Raw genomic sequence first — 18,701 nt, forward strand, 5'->3', positions numbered from 1 at the left:
TATTGTATCTGCTCTTAAAAAAGAGTCTGAGCACAGACAACAGACGAAAGGCAAAAACTAAAAAAGCAGCAACCGGAAAATCAACAAGTAACATCAACAGGCAATAATCGACTATGGTCTGTCACTGCATCGATGCAGAATCCTCCACGTCCACATCGCGATGCATCGATGCATTATTATTAATTTCAACACCCCTACTGTCAAGCACATTAAAACATCAAGAACATGTCTGGCAGCTTGTCCAGAGTGTACCCTGCCTCTCGGCCTCTCGTCCAATCTCACCAAGTGACCCTGAATAGTGGATGGCTGGCTGGATGGATGGATGGATGGCTGGATTGATGTCTCCATCTGTGGACAGGTTGTGCGCAGGATGGGGTTAGAAAACCCAAAATATATTTGTGGGAAAGTGTCAACAAGCTGGCTGACCAGCAGTGGTGGAAAGCAACAAAGTACTTTTACTCAAGTACAATTTAGAGGTACATTATTTGAGTATTTCAGAAGAAAATACTGAACTATTTACTCCACTACATTTATGTGACAGCTGTAGTTACTTTTTTATTTTTCCAGATTAAAACATTTCACACAAAATTAATTTAGTTAATAATAATAATAATAAATTGAATTTGTTAGTGCTTTTCATGGACTCAAAGTTTATGACAACTGGATTACGTTATGAAATATAATGAAGTGTTTTTATTTAATCTACCTAACGGTATGTAAATAAAAAATGTATTTATAATTACTTCCATCTTAACATGGAGTAAAATGCTGCTCATACAAAAATGTATCAGGATTAATATAAATAACATAATAATATAACACTAACTGGGGCTGTTTACTTTTCTCTATTTTCACTTAAGTCAAATTTAGCAGTAGGATGTTTACTTGTATTGGTGTTTTTCCACACTGCGGCATCGATATTTGTACTAAAATAAAAGAATTTGAATATTTGTGCCACCACTGCTGACCAGTAACGTTACAGTTGTTTGGCTTGTTATGCGCTCTACAAACATCAGTCTCAACCGCTCCAGCAGAAGCTATAAGCTAGCCCTGGATGTTAGTTACTTGGTAAGATCAGTTTGCAGCTCACCAGAACCGGACTGCGGGAGGTGGGCTGCAGGCTGGACAGGCGCCGGGCCAGCAGAGCTCGGTAGCTGCTTTCGGGGTCGTCCTCCAGAGCGACACTGTCCGGCTGGGAGTCCTCCACGATCAGACACGGGTTCTCGGGCTGTGGCAGGCTGGAGTCCAGTTCACTTCCACCGGGATCCATGAGGTCAGGCCGTGGACCGAAGACGGGCTGTTGTTAGCTAGCCAAGCAGCAGTAACACAACGAAGACATGCATGTGAGTCTACTATTGTTACCTGCAACTAGCCGGTGTTAGCTAAAGCTAGCAGCTAACGTCAATGCTCCGGCCAACAACAAAGCGTGTGCTGCCCACTAAGAGTCAGTGTGCTCCGCAGAAAACTTCGACACACGCCTGGAGCCGCGTAGGTTATTTGACTAATACGTTAGTAAGTTGTTGTTGTTGTTGTTGTTGTGAAGTATTCATTCATACCTTTATTTAACCTGCTAACAGTTATTTTCTTCAGAAAAAATACACACCCACCTACCCACTCCAGCTCAGCTCCTCCTCGCGGCAAAACTTGCCAGAAGCGATTTCATTGGTCTGGTTGGAACAATGACGTCACATTGGAATGCTGATTAGTTAAAGAGATTTTAAAGGTGCAGTAGGTAAGACTTATAAAACTAACTTTCTGTCATATTTGCTGAAACTGACCCTATGTTGGAGTAGAACTACATGAAGCAGGTCATTTAAAAATCCCTACAGCCTGTAGTGCGATTTGCAAAAATCCACAGCTCCCTGTTCAGATTCAGGACCAGGGGGGTGTCTAACTGTGTGTCAATCACTGCTCATGCACACACATTTATAGAGCTCAACAGTCCCGCCCCTCCTCTGAGAGACCTTGGTTTCCGGAAGTAAATTTCCCATTCATTTCTCCCATTGACGTCTGGAAAAATCTTTATATAAAGAGTTTTAGACCATGCCTTAGGCTAACCAGATGGTACGTGACTCATAAGCATACAACATATAATTTTGATTGAAAAAACAAACAGAAAATCCCAAACAAAGTCAAAGGTTCAAGACATATACATACATATTTTCATTACCGAGCGAAGGAACTACTCATCCCATAAACCACCGCACACCACTGAATAAAGGAAGCTAACGTTAGTTTAGCTAGCAGCTAATTCGGCTAACCGCTAGCTGAGACAGCATGTAATAACTTTAAAAGACCCTCAAAATAAAACCTGTAAATAACCGTTAAAATATATAACAATTGTTATGTCAGCTGTAGCCTGCTTTACCCAGTGTTTAGTTTGAGTTAACGTTATTTTAGACTGAATCAAGCTGTCAGGTAGCGGTTAGCCAAATTAGCTGTTATCTAAACTAACGTTAGCTTCCCGGTGGAGGCTAACGGCAGAAGCGTGGAACCGATCGTGCTCAGCTCATTATCATCTTGCGCATGCATGTGGGGGGAGGGGCTTAGGAGACCGTTTTGGGTTTTAGCGGAAAGGGGGGAGGGACTTAGAAGTTGTCGATGTTCAAATGTTTTGGCTAAGTCCTGGATCTTCACAATCCTACCTACGGCACCTTTAAATTAAGAAGAAAATTTTAAAAAGAAAGAGAATTCCAATGAATAAATTAAAAAAAAAAAATACTATAATAATAGCCTACATTAAAATGAAATAGAAAAAATTGTATCAGTATTGTTTTTTTAATCTATTTTCTTTTTTAAATTTATTTATTTGGTGCATGTTTTCTCGTCATTCATATATTTTATTTTATTTGGAATGGTAAATGCACCTTCTGTCTAACTGCTTAGTGTTTATTTACACAAACTATTTATTGTATTTTATATTTTTGCTTTTTAAATTAATTAAATATCAGTATTTTGTCATTTTGTACACTGCATATCATTAATGCATCCTGATACCTTCAACAATAACACTTATTGTAATTTGAAATAAATTAAACAAATTGCAAATTGAATTTTCATTTATTTCCATGAATATGTCATGCAGTCTGTAATCGTTTTTTAACATTGTATTTTGTCCTTGCATCTACTGCATTAATACCCTCTTGACTATTGGTATTTTCTTTTCTTTTTATTATAACGTTCCTTAATGGTTTTACATGATATATTACTATGTACTTTTACAATATGTAATCATAAATCATAGGAAAAAGAGAAATCTAGGACATTGTGTCCCGTAGTGGGATCTCAGAGACCTTCAGTGGTCCTTGAGGGGGCTTTCAGGGACTCCAGTAAAATAAGATATAGGTTAACTTTCACCATCATTTCCTCAGCTAAGACTCACTGATTTTGATGAGTTTTTCCCACTGATTTCTTTCTCCCTGCTGTTACCGGCTCCACTCCTCCTGCACATCCTCAACTATCTGATTTCATATTTTAATCATTACTAAGGCAAATTTGACAGAAGAATCTTTACATAAGGGAATCTGGAACACAGTCTGACTGCATGTGGGTTTGAGGTGTAATGAATTTGCATCTGGGCATTCTTAAATAGGCTACTTGAAGGCAAACACTGACTAGTTAAGAGCAGGTTTATCTCTACTTCTCAGTTTAGGATAACTATGCAACACTCTCTTCTTCTCTTCTAGAAAGTGAGATAGAAGATAGATAGTGATTGTTTTTATTTTATTTTAAGTGATTAGAAATGGCAAACAAGCACAGGTTAGATAAGATTGCATTTCGTAAAGCGCTTTCACTGGTTTGACGCTCACAGTTTGGGAGATTAACAGGAGGCCTTTCAAATATTAACATCACTTTGTCATCATCCTTTGACAGCCTCAGTTTCCATGGAGACACCACATTTCCTGTAACACCGCAGGCTATGCAAATGCAGATCACAAAGGTATTGGCAGAGAAAGTATAAAGAAGTGAGAATTTGACTGATTGGGGCTGCTGGGAAAGTGAGTTGCAAGACAGCAAGTCTTCATAATGAATGAGACCTGGCTGAAAAGAGTCACACTAACACTTGGATTGTCTCCTCACCTCAGAACCATCTTCTTCAAGAGTCAAGACCCCGAATAAGAGTCATCACAAGTAGGCCTACAAATACTTTTGACTGAAAGACCTAAAACTACATAAATACATTTAGAACGGCGCTTTATGAAATCCTGTGAGAAATATCACAGCCACAGGAATGATATTAAACACCATGAAGAAGGATAAGGTAAGTATAATTCACTACAGGCAGATTATAACTTCCTAAAGAAGCATTAAAGTGATTCTTCACAGGGATACATTTGCAATTTTCTGCAAAAAAAATAATCTCCAAATTTGAATGATTTCAGCTAATCAAAGGCTCATCTCTGCATTTCAAGCGTTTGGGTCATGTTCTGCTCTGATCCAAGTCATCTGAAGGTGTATCATGCCAGACAGAAGCAGCCAGGGCCTGACCACAGCTCTGGTTTACAGGAAAGCATTAGCAGGGATATCAGTGACCAGCATTTCAGTATGAGAACACTGATGAGGTGGAGACATCTTGGCTGGCAACAATGCAATAATGAATATACAGTACCTTCTTCTGCTAAATGAGCTAATGTTGATCTATCCATCCATCTATACATCTATCTATCCATCTATTTATCCATCTATCCATCCATCCATCTATCTTTCCATCCATCTATCTATCTATCTATCTATCTATCTATTTATCTATTCATGGTACACACAAAAAGATTAGGGAATCTAATTCCCAGACCCGGTTGGATGCTGGTGTGCATCAGCCTCCTGCAGCCAACCTTACCGACTGGCACCGCAAAGTTCAGCGTAACGTCGTCATTTCTGCAGGTCGGGCTGCCACCCACATTAAGAAATGCGCAGCCACTACCCAAAATGTCTAATCATAGCCACCTCTGCCGCTGACAGACACTGAAACACACACACAGTGGAAGCATTATGCTGCTCCGCGTCCTCATCCTCACCGCCCCATGTACTAGGCTACTGTTATTTCCCCCCGCAATGCAAAGAGAAAAAAAGAAACAAAAGATTTACCTTAGGAATCAATATGTCCGCTCTTGGGTTTTTCCAATTTCTTTCACTGCCCCGTCGGTTGCAATAATAACGCGTCCAACATCGCTCAGTCCTTCCGTGCCTCTGTTTTGTTGAGAGTCAGGGTGTGGAATACACACGCATGGCACGTAAAGATGCTAAGGCATTTTTTAATGTAGATGCCATGCTCATTTCCTCTGGAGTCACACTCAGCTGCTTCACATGGATGATGAGCAGTATTACATTTATTTAGAAACGCCAAAATTTAGCTTTTTTTTTTTTTTTTTTAAAGTATGCTACCCCTGGTTTATGTTGAAGTACTCCTGGTTTGGAAACATTGGACTATAAGATAAAGAATATCACCAAAAGTATCTTTTAAATACTGTTATATGTGTAATGCCTATAATGCTATAAAGTTTTCATGCACTGCTCAATGTGTTGTCAATTTAATGTCAACTCACAACTTTTGTGTTACAGAATGAGCTCATTTAAATGTCTTTTTTTTATTTTGGATATCTCTACTTCAAAATATAACTTTTCAAATGAAGCCAATACAAGGGAATTTAATGTGCTTTCAATGTTAAAATGTGATAGAATACAGAAGACATGTATATACATTTGTTACCTTTGTGTGGATCTGCCTGTGGATCTTTTAGTTTTTTTTCAGATGACAATATATTATTTCTAATGTGAAATTGAATCTATAATTGAATGTAACGTGAAGACTTTGCAGATGCAATATTCATAATAATGCATAGATGCAACTTTGGGAGACAAAGAGGTTAATCAAGACAGACAGAGCGATAAAAAAATATATATATTTTATCACGTGTTGTTTTGAAAGTTTGTAAAGTTCAAGACTTAAAAGAAAACTGAGTTTCTGTAAGAGTTTTCTAAACACTTCCACTCTCAAAATGTTGGTCTGTTCAAGTTATTTTACTTTATACTAAGCCATGGCTGTGAAACATCATTACATGTTAACACAATATGCACAAAGTCAATGAACTTCAGTGCCACGTTAATGACTTTTGTCTTTCGTATTTTCACTTTTCACTATATCATTTTCTTCCTTCATATACTTTTACAACCACATTTATATAAGACAATTCTATTATCTTTAATCTATAACAATATTTTTTCAGCATTTCTAAAAGAAAGCTGATATCTTTGTTTGAAATGATGTATCTGGGTTCTCCACTTGCATTTATTAGGAATAAAAAAAAAAATCTTCTCTTGTAGCTTCCTTTCTTCCCAGCAGAGGCCAGTAGACACTGGAGTGTCTGAGACTGGAGTGCTGACTCACTCCTGGTAACAACACATCTTCCTGAGGAGAGATTTACACACAGAGACAAGTCCAAATGATCCCCCCCCCCCTTCCCCACGGTGATCCATCTCCACTGCAGGAGGTGTCACACAGCTACAGCCACACCAGCAGCACCACAGCCTCTGTTCTGTAAACATGTAGAGAGAAACCAGCGTTTACAGGAACAGAGGGATGATAATAACTATAAAATGTTGCCAGTTTATTAGGTACACCAAGCTAAAACTAATGCATTCTTTAAACAACAGTCCTGTAACATATCCTCCTACATTAATCAATCAATCAATCAATCAATCAGTCAGTCAGACTCCATTTACATAGCACTTTTCATACAATAACACACACACACACACACACACAAACACACACACACACACACACAAAATCCATCCCCCCAGCCCCATTTACCCACCTACCACCCCCCCTAAATCGACAAAAATGATTTCATTAAAAACAGTAACTGAGCTGAGGAAACACCAGAGGCAAGACACTTCAAACCAAAAGATACTTAAATATATAAATAAACACATTCAAAAAAACACAGTGGCTAATAAGTACATGAACTGTAGATTGTTAGAAACGATACATAAAATACAGATACATAAATAAGTAGAATAAAAACAATTAATAAAATAGTGGTTATAATGTTCAGTTCCTGTTGAATCTGTCTTAGAGAGGTGCTGGTTCACCTGTATGAGGACTTAGGAGGATTTCAAATCTGTTGGATCAGTGATTCTCAAAGTGAGGTCCGTGGCACTCAGCCAGAGGGTCTGTGAAAAGATTTTATACTCATTCATTTAAGTTATCACTATAGTTTAAGGAATACTATTGTTTTGTTTTATATCTATAGTTTATAGACTACTTTCTAATCTAACAAATCTAAAACTTTACAAATGTACATGTCAAATATCTTTCTAATACATTTCTCGTGTTGTTCCTTCACATAACATAACTAAGACTATAAAGTAATATGTCAAATTATCCCGAGGGACAGGGGCGCACTTCTAGGATCAGACCTTTAGGGGGGCTCAGCCCCTAATGAGAATGTGACACGGATACAGTGCCATGCAAAAGTGTTAACCCCCACCCCCGCTAAATCAGTTATTTCATTAGCCGATAATCTCTGAGCTACTGAACAATAACGTCAGCTAACGTTTTTTGACACTATGATAGAACTAAACCTGACACTTTATAAGTCACAGTAATAAGGACCAATTTGACACAATGTTCTAACATTCAGCAATTTTAGTTGCTTACGTTTCACTGTGGGTTCTAATCTGCACCATGAAATTACCAACTTCTTCTCTGGGGACTACCGACGTTAAACTTCACAACCGTCTCCTGCTCTCCCTCTGACAGATCAGATAGAGACTCAGCCAAAGGTGGGAGTCTGGTAGCCTGACAAGCCAGACCCACATCAAGATGTTGGGTCTGGGAACTCACCATTGACGGAGCTCAATCCGAGGGGCGGGATAAACGGTTGTCTTTCAAATTCCCTCTGCACGCAATAGGATAGCGCTACAACCAGGCAGAGCAACGAAGAAGGTAGCGAAGCTAGTTGATAGATTAAACTTTTGCCGTATCCGGTCGGCAAAACTCCGAACACATCTTCCTTTTTTAAGAATGACTTCAGTGCTGTTCTTTGTTCTTTTCTCAAAGAAAAGCTGAACTCCAAGTCTTCCAGAAGACTGCTGTTACCAGCAGCAGCAGCCATAAGCCCGCCCACCGACTCTATACACGATGTGATTGGCCTGACTAGAGTTTGGTTTTTCCAGCTCGCAAGCCAACGGAGAGTGCCTTAGACCCCCCTGGCTGCAAATTAAATTTGCTACCGCTAGGTCTGGCACAACCTCCTCAGATTAGCCAACACTACGTTTCTGTTAACCCTTTTCTTGACTGGGTTACAGGTGCATAGAATCGGCGACAGCGACACAGGATATTGAACCGGTTTTAAGCCCTTTGACCCTGTAATTGTCTGTTCTTTGTCACTATCAGACAAGTTCGCAAAGTCTAACTTGAAACACCAAAATTGATTTAAAAAAAAAAAAAAAAAAATTGTATTGTGTAATGTATTATCATAATTATTTGGGGGGCTGAGATAATATTTAGGGGGGCTTGAGCCCCCCTAAAAAGGGTCTAAAATCGCCCATGCCGAGGGACATATGAGGGGGTCCCCGGTATATTCTCTATCTTGTAAGGGGGGTCATTGGCTGAAAAAAGATTGAGAACCTCCTTGTTATATAGTGGATCGAAGTGTGGGAGTTGCCATAGTCAATGTCCAAGTGCCACACCCCCTGCACTATAATCACATCAGGAACAAAAGAACACAGAAACGTTACAAAGATCGAAGTGCTGCATCCATCAAATGTAATAAATCAGAGGAAACGACACATTCTGAATAGTTGTTAACAGATGTCCTGCTCAACCAATTACCCAATGAGAATTGTACACCTGTTCTATGTGTTGGCCTTCTGTCTTCGTCCACTTTGACTCTGATGAAGACAGGTTGATACATTAGTCTGTTAAACATCCCTCGACATTTTTGCACATCCTGCACTAAACCATACAGCCTCTTTTTTATGTGAAACATATAACAATTATATTGTACATGTTTGTTTCTGTATTTGTTGTTTATTTCATATTAATGTTTAATATGTTTATGTACGCACCAACCACCAAGGCAAATTCCTAAGTGTTACTCACTTGGCAATAAATCCTTTGCAGATTCTGATTCAGTTTTCTTAATTAAAGGCTGCAGTGCTCCGGTCCCTTGTTGTCTTTTGGGAGTTTGCTGTCCTCGAGCTGGGAGGCACCTGATTCAGCTGAATGCTGGAAGATACAGAGAAGAGAACACTGTTCCAATGGCCTAATATAATAATAATAATATCTCCTGGGGGGTGGGCATTTTAACAGACTACAGTATAGAAAATATGCTTAGAAATATAAGAAATGTTGGATAGGCTATAACATCATAATGCAATTCTGCTAAATAAAATATCACATTCATTATTCATTTCACTTGTTTTCATTTTAAACAAATTGTATATCTGAATACAATACACATTTTCCATAGGATTAGTCTGCCACTTTTTTTTTTTTTTTTTTAAACAATTCCACTGCTGGTTCCATGGTAGCAGAATTTTGGATTATAATACCATAAAGACATACGCAACATAAATTGATGCAGAAAGTCACACATTGTTGCATATAAATTCACCAGAAGGCTGGAAATGAAGCATTTGACATATTTCTGGAGGACACCCAGGTTATAATGTGCACCCCCCCCTTCAATGTTCAAACAAAACCTATACCCCTGAAACGTATCCTTTAAATTATATGTATAATGCTTATAATGCTATGAAGTTTTCATGTACTGCTCAATGTGTTGTCAATATAATGCCAACTCACAACCTTTGTGTTGCAGAATGAGCTCATTTCATAAATGTCTTATGAAGCCTAAAATAATGTTTTTTTTCTACGCTGACTGTGAGCCTTTGTACTCTCTGCACAGTTGAAGCTTGTTTTGCTCACGATGGGAACAAAGAGGTGTCAGTTTAGTAACCAAAGCACATTGCCTGGTACTTGCAGTGACACTGATATATATAGAACCCTTTGTATGCCACAAAACTTCTTTTTTTCCAGCCCCTTTTGAGAAGGGATACTATAAGTGGCATTGATTACAATCAATAACCCCAGATTATTATGTTTCAAGAACATTATTTGCTGTTAGAGCTCACTATAGTTTTATGAACGTTTTCACACATTTGAGCATGAAAGTTTATTCTTGACCTTTGGGTATTTTCAATCATTGCCTTTGGACTTTAAAGCTTTAGTGCGTAACTTTTTGATATTAATGACCGTCCGTTACATTCAAGCCATCGCCAAATGAGTTGATACAAAGCTAATTAAGACTATCAGCTCCACACAACTCTCTCTGGATTTGTCAGTATGGCTATGTTCAGAAGATTGTGTCGTCCGGCGAATTTCCCACGCAGAAACTCGAGTGAAGATGATTACCTCTTCTGAAGAGTCCATCATGTTTTTTAAACCTCCGTTTCCTCCTTGGCTACTAGCAACTGTGTGAAGGAGGGGGGGTGGGGGGCAATGCACGGTCACGGAAGGCTTGTATCATGTGGACGCGCCGACATTTTGTTGTCATTACTTAGAATTCCTCATGGGGGCGACAGAAACTACACACTATAGCTTTAAGAAGAAAAAAAAAATCGCACATCCAATGATTCTTAGATGCAGGTGCGTTGGAAAATATCACCTCCGACTTGAAAAAGGAAGATCCTTCACTCTGCTCTTGCTCTGCATCATAATTAATTGGCGATAGTAGCGTTTCGGCCCCTCTGGACCTTCGTCAAGAGTATTTACAGTCTTAAGTAAATGTAAGTAAATACTCTTGAAGGTCCAGAGGGGCCGAAACGTTAGTATCATCAATAAATAGGTGATGCCGAGCAAGAGCAGAGTGCGGGATCGTCGTTTTTCAAATCATTGCCTTTTGAAAATAAGTTCAAACTAAATCAATGAATCAATCCAATTTTATTTAAAGTGTAAAACCACCATTAAACATGGTCTTAAAGCTATAGTGCGGCGTTTCTGTCGCCCCCATGAGGAATTCAAAGCAATGACCCCCCGCCCCCATCCTCCTCCACACAGTAGCTAGTAGCCAAGGAGGATACAAAGGATTAAAAAAACATGATAGACTCTTCAGAAGAGGTCATTATCTTCATCTGAGTTTCTGCGCGGGAAAGTCACCGGACGCCACAATCTTCTGAACATAGTCATACTGAGAAATACAGAGAGAGTTGTGTGGAGCTGATAGTCTTAATTAGCTTTGTAGCAACTCATTTGGCGATGGCTTGAATGTAACGGACGTTCATTAATATCAAAAAGTTACGCACTAAAGCTTTAATTCATTTTAAAATTAAAAGAACACAAATAACACACAGCAATAAAACAATTGAGCAACATTAAAACAGGTATAATAAAACAATGTCAGGGTTTTCCCTATGTTTGTGGAAGACTTCGGTGTAATTATTTGGACGGGGGGTTTAGGGGTCTTTCCTCCAAAAAATGTCACATCATTTTGGACCATTATTGTTTCCATATCTGTGTCTAAAACGTTGGAAAAGCTAGAGCAGATAATAGATAAATAACACTCAAAAAACTTAAAAGACAAAACTTGCTAAAGAAGTCCAACTACAATAATAAGATCTGAGAAAAGTCTTTGAGTTGGTTTGATGTTTTTTTTCTCTGTTTTAGTTGCTTTTTTCGCTGGTTTGGGCGCATTTTTGCCGCATTTCACATTCATTCAGCTTAGGTGCTGCCAAAAACGGCTCGGCTGCTACACCTAAGACTTATAATGTACAACCAGCGACATAAAACAATAAGTTAAAAGGTATTGTTTGTGAAGGATGCAGAAAGGATGGTGTGCTATGGTTGGCTATAACATCATGAGTAGAGGTAGGTTTTCAATCTAGATGATATAGTCATCTTCACTGTCTTACTGCTCTTCAGCTGCAGTGACAGTAGGCTTCAGCAGTGTCATAAAAGAAATATGATCAACATAAATTCTCATGTCCCTCTTTTCCTTTTGTCCAATGATATGCTGTGACGTCAAGTAGCCACATAACCTGCCATCCAATCACACGCTCACCATCCAAAGAGCCACACCCACCAATAATCCCCCCAGTTCATCCTGCACTGTCATGGTGCTTGCTCCGGATGCAGTTGTCATGGAGATGGAAAAGGGCTTAGCGTCCACGAGTGGCACTGTTACCATGGAAATCCCCATTGCAGCAGCTGCCTCAGTGGAGCGAGCAGAATCGGAGGAGTGTTTTCAGCATCATGGACAGCAGCGCCGCGCCGGAGCTGCGTTCCAGCACAGAAACTATCGCATGCTGATTGTAATCGGAGAGATTTCCACCAGCCATCACCTTGACGCCGCCAGGGAACAGATCACACAAGGTAAGCCAACAGAACAGAGGAGTGGTCAGCAGACTGGTAGCAGAAGTGACGTGAGCCGAGGCACACTCACTGCAGCTGGAAACATCCTGGTGTTCTGTTAAACCTGTTCTTAACTCAAGTGTTATCAAATCTATGTCAAACAAACATCATGGTAACTGAGTTTGTGTTCTCTACTGTCCTTTGTGTAAGTGTTGAGTTAAAGGGTCCATCTAGGGACGTGCATTGCAAATTAGATCAGGCTACAAATACTGTGGTGTGTGGCATTTAGGTCTATGCTACATAAATAAACAAAAAAGAGTCATGCATGTAGCTGTGCGTTCACATTAAATTCTCCAAACTGTCTGCAGTTTCTTATAGTTGAAGTATTCTTATCCTATACTTCAGTAAAAGTACAAATATACCAGAGTCTAAAAAAAACTCCATGACGGGTAAAAATCATGATTTCTACCAAAACGATGACAAACGCTGCTTGCTCTAACTATTGACATGAAAGACAGATAGAGAGATACTTTATTGATCCCCAAGGGGAAAAATTCAAGGTCCCAGTAGCTTAAGACATCACACACAACATTCACATACATCACAAACAGGATGATAAAAAAGCAAATCCACATGAATAGCATGGACAATAAAATAAAAAATACTAAATAAATAAATAAAATAAAAAATAAAAAATCCACATGAATGTGGATTTTTATTCAAGTGAAGAAAAGTGTAGCAAGTGTCAAAAAGAATATTTTGATTTTTTCAGGACGACTGGCTTTGGAAAATGAATATAGATATCTGTACATTTTGGTGCAAAAAAACCCAGCAACCATTCAGTAAATGACATCCACAAAGGGCTTCTGTTTATTATTAGCTGTACAGGAGTTGAAGTATTCTCATCCTTTACTTAAGTTAAGCTTGTGACTGATTCTTTTAAAACCAAAAGCTATTGTTGTATGGAAATGTATGAGTGTCTTCATGCAGCTGGTATGTTTGGACATTAGACCACAGTGTCTTTATTAATGCCCTTACTTTATACATATAATGTGGTATTAAAGCTGGATTTTCAACAAGGCAAGAACAAAAAAACAGGACACTATGCACATTTAGAAATAGAAATGCTTCATTTCACATAGGTGATTCTCTGAAGACAAAGGTGCTGTCGAAGAATCTCCGTGCTGTCGAAGAATCTCCGTCAGACACTTGAATTCAAATTTTGTGCATAATGTACAGTATCTTCCTCTATCGATGAACATAATTCATGCTGTTCTGTTTTTAAAACAGGTTTGTGTTCCTGGAACGTTGATCTGACCGTTTGTGACCTGAACAAGGAGCTGCAGCTGTTTGAGACCAGACACACCGCTCAGTTCTCTTCACAGGTCAAAGGTCAGCCTGAGTTCATTACTGTATAAAAACATGTTTTGTCTGCAGCATTGACTGTATTTTTCAGCATGTACAAGTTGTTTGTGTGACACATATCTCTGAGCATTTATCTCTTTTCGTTGCTTGGTGACAATTACTGCCAGCTCTGAGTTGTGATGGTGTCAGAGTCTAGCTGGGGGTAGTTCATGGGTTGCTATCATCTTATCCATGTCTGTGACTGACTGCAGAGAGACCACGTACTGACGACATGTGTAGATTAGAGCTGTAATCGGGCCTTCAAAGTTAGGCCCGACAAGGCCCGAGCCCGACAGAATTCGGCCCGAGCCCGACAGAATTCGGCCTGAGCCCGACAAGTACATTTTGATTGACAGCTTTTTAAAAGCCCGAACCGGTTTACAGCCCGACATTATTAAAATGTGCGCACGCACACAGCTCTTTTGCCTTTTGTCAAGAATTAGTCATTTATACATTTTTTAACATAATTTATTCATGACTAACGTAGGCTATAGGCCACTTGGAGGTTGGAACAAAGAAATAAAATAAGTCCTCCAGAGGCCAGTCTCCGTTTCACCTCCTCAGCATCCATTTTCACGATAATCGAAACGCATCACCTGACCGCTCATTTACCGCGCAACCCGTCGGGTCCCGTTGGGTTTGGGCAAAGATCTTCAGCTCTAGTGTAGATATCTCTTTCTGTTCCTGATGTGTGTTAACTACCAGCTGGGCCACTTTCATGTTTTAGTGAGCGTGAAGAGAGAGACTGTAAATTGTTATTTGTCCCAGTTTTCAATGTAAAGGAATATTCTTATGTTTCGAGTATCTAATACTCATCACAGTGGTTTGAAAGGTGTGTGGAGTCAAAGACTGACACAGTTTCACAGTATCAGTGTCTATAGAAACTTCTTAATCTCAATCTGCTGTTTAATCCACTGTATGTTCCAAACTTCTTCTTTTTTACCAAAATATGGATACATACACAACTTCTGTTTGTCTTTTCAGTGGTTTGCCTTTGTTGTTTGCAACCGAAGATTGTGTGTGAAAAACTATGGTGAAAAGGTAGAACGTGAGAAAAAGGCCGCAACTAACGATTATTTTCATTGTGGTTTAATCTCTCGCTTATGTTTCTCGATTAATCGATTAGTTGCTTGGTCTATAAAATATCAGCAAATGGTGAAACTGTGGATCAGTGTTTCCCAAAGCCCAAGATGACATCCTCAAATGTCTTGTGTTGTCCACAACTCAAAGATATTCAGTTTACTGTCACAGAGGAGTGAAGAAACTAGAAAATATTCACAATGAAGCTGCAATCAAATCATTTTTCAAAAAATGACTCAAACCGATTAGTCTATATCGACGACGTTTCATTTCCAGTATTGTTCTGGTGCTTCCGGAAATTTGGCCGACTGTTCGTTACCTTCCTCTTTCTTTGTGCTGGCGTTATAAACTCCGGTGGAGTTATGAGGACTATGGTTAACTGCTCCTCAGATCTCTGCAGGGTAAATCCAAGGGAGTAAGCGAGCATCCGGAAAGCGTACATCCTATGGGGAGATTCTGAGACTAACAAGCCATCACCTGCCATTAGCATTCCATTGACTCCCATTCATTTTGGCGTCACTTTGACAGCGAATAACTTTACATCTGAAGCGTTTAAAGACTCTATTTTTCCATTGTTTATTTCCAAAGGAATACGACAATGTATAAAAGGCTCCATTACCTTGTATCTCACGTTATGGCTCTGAAGCAACCGTTTTTGTAAAAATAGGCTAATGATTGTGTCATCACCACGCGATTTTCTGTCGCACAGTAGAGAAATTACCGTCTAGTCAGGAGAAGCTCGCAGGCAATCGGGGGGACGTGGAGGCATACGGTCAAGGGAGAAGCCCATAGAGAGTCCATGAAAGCATCGGAACAAAATATTTCAGCAACGTTTTGATGGATTGGAAATACTTCGGTATGTGGCAAGTGAATTCATATGAAGTAACATTTATCCACGAACAAACAGATTTCTCTTGGCACAGCTACCAGAAGACTTACAACTTTCAGACAGGTTGCTCACGTGACATCTACGTCATCAAGCTCAGTTTTGAGGCTGCGCAGTAACGCTCAGCCATCACCGGAAAAGTGCTTCTAATTAACTTCACTGGTTTCCGTCAAAATGCGTCAATTTCTTTCACTGTCTGTGAGTAAATCCAGACAGCTAGCTAGACTATCTGTCCAATCTGAGTTTTCTATTGCACTAAAACAACTTTTGAACGTACACATGTACATGTAATAGCTGATAACTAGTTGTTTCATCTTTGCAGCTCTACTGCAGTGAGACACTCCGATTGCATTCAATCTAAGTTTTACAACAACACGTCCTTTCTTCTCTGCATCTTCTTTGTCTTCTTCCTTCACACATGCATGAGACGGTTCCTGGGGAGCGAGAGACAACGACGCAGCCCGCATTGATCAGGCTCTCGTATATGCAGACTGCATGTCAAAGTGGGATCAATAAGGGCTGAATGTGAACACTATCTGCAGGGGGAATATAAGAAAGCCCTGCGTGGTGGTGAATGGAGCCACTGTTGATGTGAATCTGGCTGGGATGTTACTGCAGTGAATGTGACTGCCCTCTGGGTCGCTGCTTACTGTAGTACTCACAAAGAAAAAAAGGCTTTTGTTTCCCACATTTATAATAACTATTCAGCATTTTCTGAAGCTTAGTGGGATCAAACAGACAGACAGCGCAGGAGAAAAGATGCATTGGCTGAAAAAATGGAACTGAGTGTTCACTGAGGAAAGTTATTTTTTTGGCAGCTAGATTTTGGTGCACATCTATCCTCCCACACAGTTCTTTGGCTGGAAGTGTTATATAAAGAGTAGAAACAAGTTGTTTTGTTGACATCAATGCTGTGTTTGTAATATACAGGTATCACAAATAACAAACGGCGTCCAACCGTTTTATAATCAATCGATTGTTGATAGAAATCTATCTTAAAAGGTATAGTCCAGCGATGTAGTATTGCACTTCTATAAAGCTTACAGATCCTTATGAGAGACAGATTTGAAGAAAAAAAAGATGTTCAAGATTGAGGTAACAAATGATAAGATATCTTAATTTATGGTCCACATGGGTTAAACTCCATATACACTGGATCCTACGTTTCCCATAATGCAACAAATAGCATGATTTTGTTTCTCCCTCCTCATTCACAGTTCATAATTATATCTACAAAAAGTAATGCACTGTTTTTACATAACCCAAGTAATCTTGAGCCAGGATGTGCAGGGCTGACGCCAGGCAGAGCAACAAGGTTATTTGATGCTTCTTAGATTGATACAGCTCTGCATGATTTTTTTACATTACGTCATTGTCTCACTATCATGATCCACTCAGGATGCACAGCCTCCTCCAGATCTCACATTTCTGTGACACCACGGCAACATCTTTTCCCTGTGAATCTGTGCTTTTCAGCTAGAATATTTAACCGTTTTATCACCTTCCATCTGTCAAATGTAGCAGCCATTAAAGACTTTGTTTTGTATTTTGGCTGTCTTGTCAGCAACCGCATAAATATTTCTCCATAAATTATCCTTTATGACAATTATTGCCAGCATTTTCATTCATTTCTTCTGTCTCACCTGCCACAGATTCATCCTGTTTCTCTGCTGCCTGAACTTCCTCCCCTCCCTCTCAGTCAGCACACTCTTTTTTTCTTTATCTCTCTCTTTGTCCTGCTGTATTTTTCTCCCTCCTGATGTGGTGATTTTACTGGAGCACAGAAAGAGGCTTAGTGATGCTGGAGACTCAGGGATGCAGTGATGGTTGGCTCCAGGCTGAGCAGACATACTGAAAGGCAGAATATGTTTTCCTCTTGGTGGAGTTAACCCTGCCCCTGCCGGGACCAATGTTATTTCTGTCTGTATAGTCATGTATTTATACCTGTGTGCACCTTGTGTAATATTCTCTATACATGCAGAGGCAATATTATCAATATTTTTTTGTCTGTTACAGATTTCTACAACCACAAATCGTACTCGTTGCAATGTGTGATGCAACTGATGCAGACAAAAAAGACATATTTTAATTTATATAATGTCTGTCCTGCATTGTTGTAGGAGTAATTATTATACATACATACAATATTTCTTCTTGAGATAATACCTCAAATAAAAACAGGAGTCAAATTCATTGTCTGTAAATGAGGTCCCTATGCAGCTAATAAAATCATTTTACTACTTTTATCTGAGCCAAACATAACATTCAAAACGTAAATGCACTTAAAGATCCAATATGATGCTCGTTTTCAGGTTCATACGTATTTTGGCTTTCTACTAGAACATATTTACATGCTTTAAAACGTTACTTTTCTCATACTGTCTGTCTGAAAATCCCTGTATTCACCCTCTGTCTGAAATCTATTGGATACTATTGATTACTCTCTTTGTCTTTGATTGCTGTTTGCTCTGCCTCACTGCTCACAAAGACTTAAATCTTATCCAGCTACAGTTGTTGAAAGACACTGCAGTAAACTATGCGGGAAAACACAGAAAAGGAGGCATCGCATGAATGTACTGAGATGTGTGTAGAAGCCTACTGCAAACACAGTATGTCCCTCAGGATTACTGACATACTGCTGCAGTCGCGCACAAGCACACATACAGACGCACGCACACACACACACACACACACACACACACACACACACACACACACACACACACACACAGCTATAGCATTACATTTCAGTAATTTGCAGGATTTGTCTAGACATGATGTGGACGCTGCAGACAAACACAGAGAATATCAACTGTCCACATTTCCCATCTAAGTAATTTAATATTATATAAGAGATTATCCATGCATTGCAGTGTTCCAGGAAAGTTGCATTACTGCACATTATAGAATCCACGCTGCACTGGTTTTTGTTCATTCAATCAGTTATCAGTTATTCTTAACTAATTCCTGCCTATA

At 39.4% G+C, this 18,701-nt stretch overlaps 2 protein-coding genes across 19 annotated transcripts in view; one reads left to right on the forward strand and one right to left on the reverse strand.

Moving 5' to 3' along the window:
• Positions 1–5,311, reverse strand: part of tp53bp1 (tumor protein p53 binding protein, 1) — a 32,600-nt gene extending 27,289 nt beyond the window's left edge. For 5 of the 18 annotated variants that reach the window (XM_031323646.1, XM_031323647.1, XM_031323649.1 and 2 more), the window contains exons 1-2: positions 1,091–1,601; positions 253–348 (exon numbers count right to left, since the gene is read on the reverse strand). In XM_031323646.1, the coding sequence (XP_031179506.1) occupies positions 253–348; positions 1,091–1,270 (276 nt within the window). In that variant the 5' untranslated portion in view covers positions 1,271–1,601. Of the gene's footprint in view, positions 1–252; positions 349–1,090; positions 1,668–5,085 lie in introns of those variants that run through there. The other 13 variants (XM_031323652.1, XM_031323658.1, XM_031323656.1 and 10 more) reach the window with 10 other exon arrangements.
• Positions 5,312–12,123: 6,812 nt separating this feature from the next.
• The window catches only part of map1aa (microtubule-associated protein 1Aa), a 49,532-nt gene continuing 42,954 nt past the window's right edge, over positions 12,124–18,701 (forward strand). The window contains exons 1-2 of the mRNA XM_031323641.2: positions 12,124–12,376; positions 13,646–13,747. Coding sequence (XP_031179501.2) covers positions 12,145–12,376; positions 13,646–13,747 — 334 coding nt within the window. The 5' untranslated portion in view covers positions 12,124–12,144. The remainder of the gene's footprint in view (positions 12,377–13,645; positions 13,748–18,701) is intronic.

The sequence above is a fragment of the Sander lucioperca genome, chromosome 3 (assembly GCF_008315115.2).
Source record: "Sander lucioperca isolate FBNREF2018 chromosome 3, SLUC_FBN_1.2, whole genome shotgun sequence".
Taxonomy (NCBI): Eukaryota; Metazoa; Chordata; class Actinopteri; order Perciformes; family Percidae; genus Sander; species Sander lucioperca.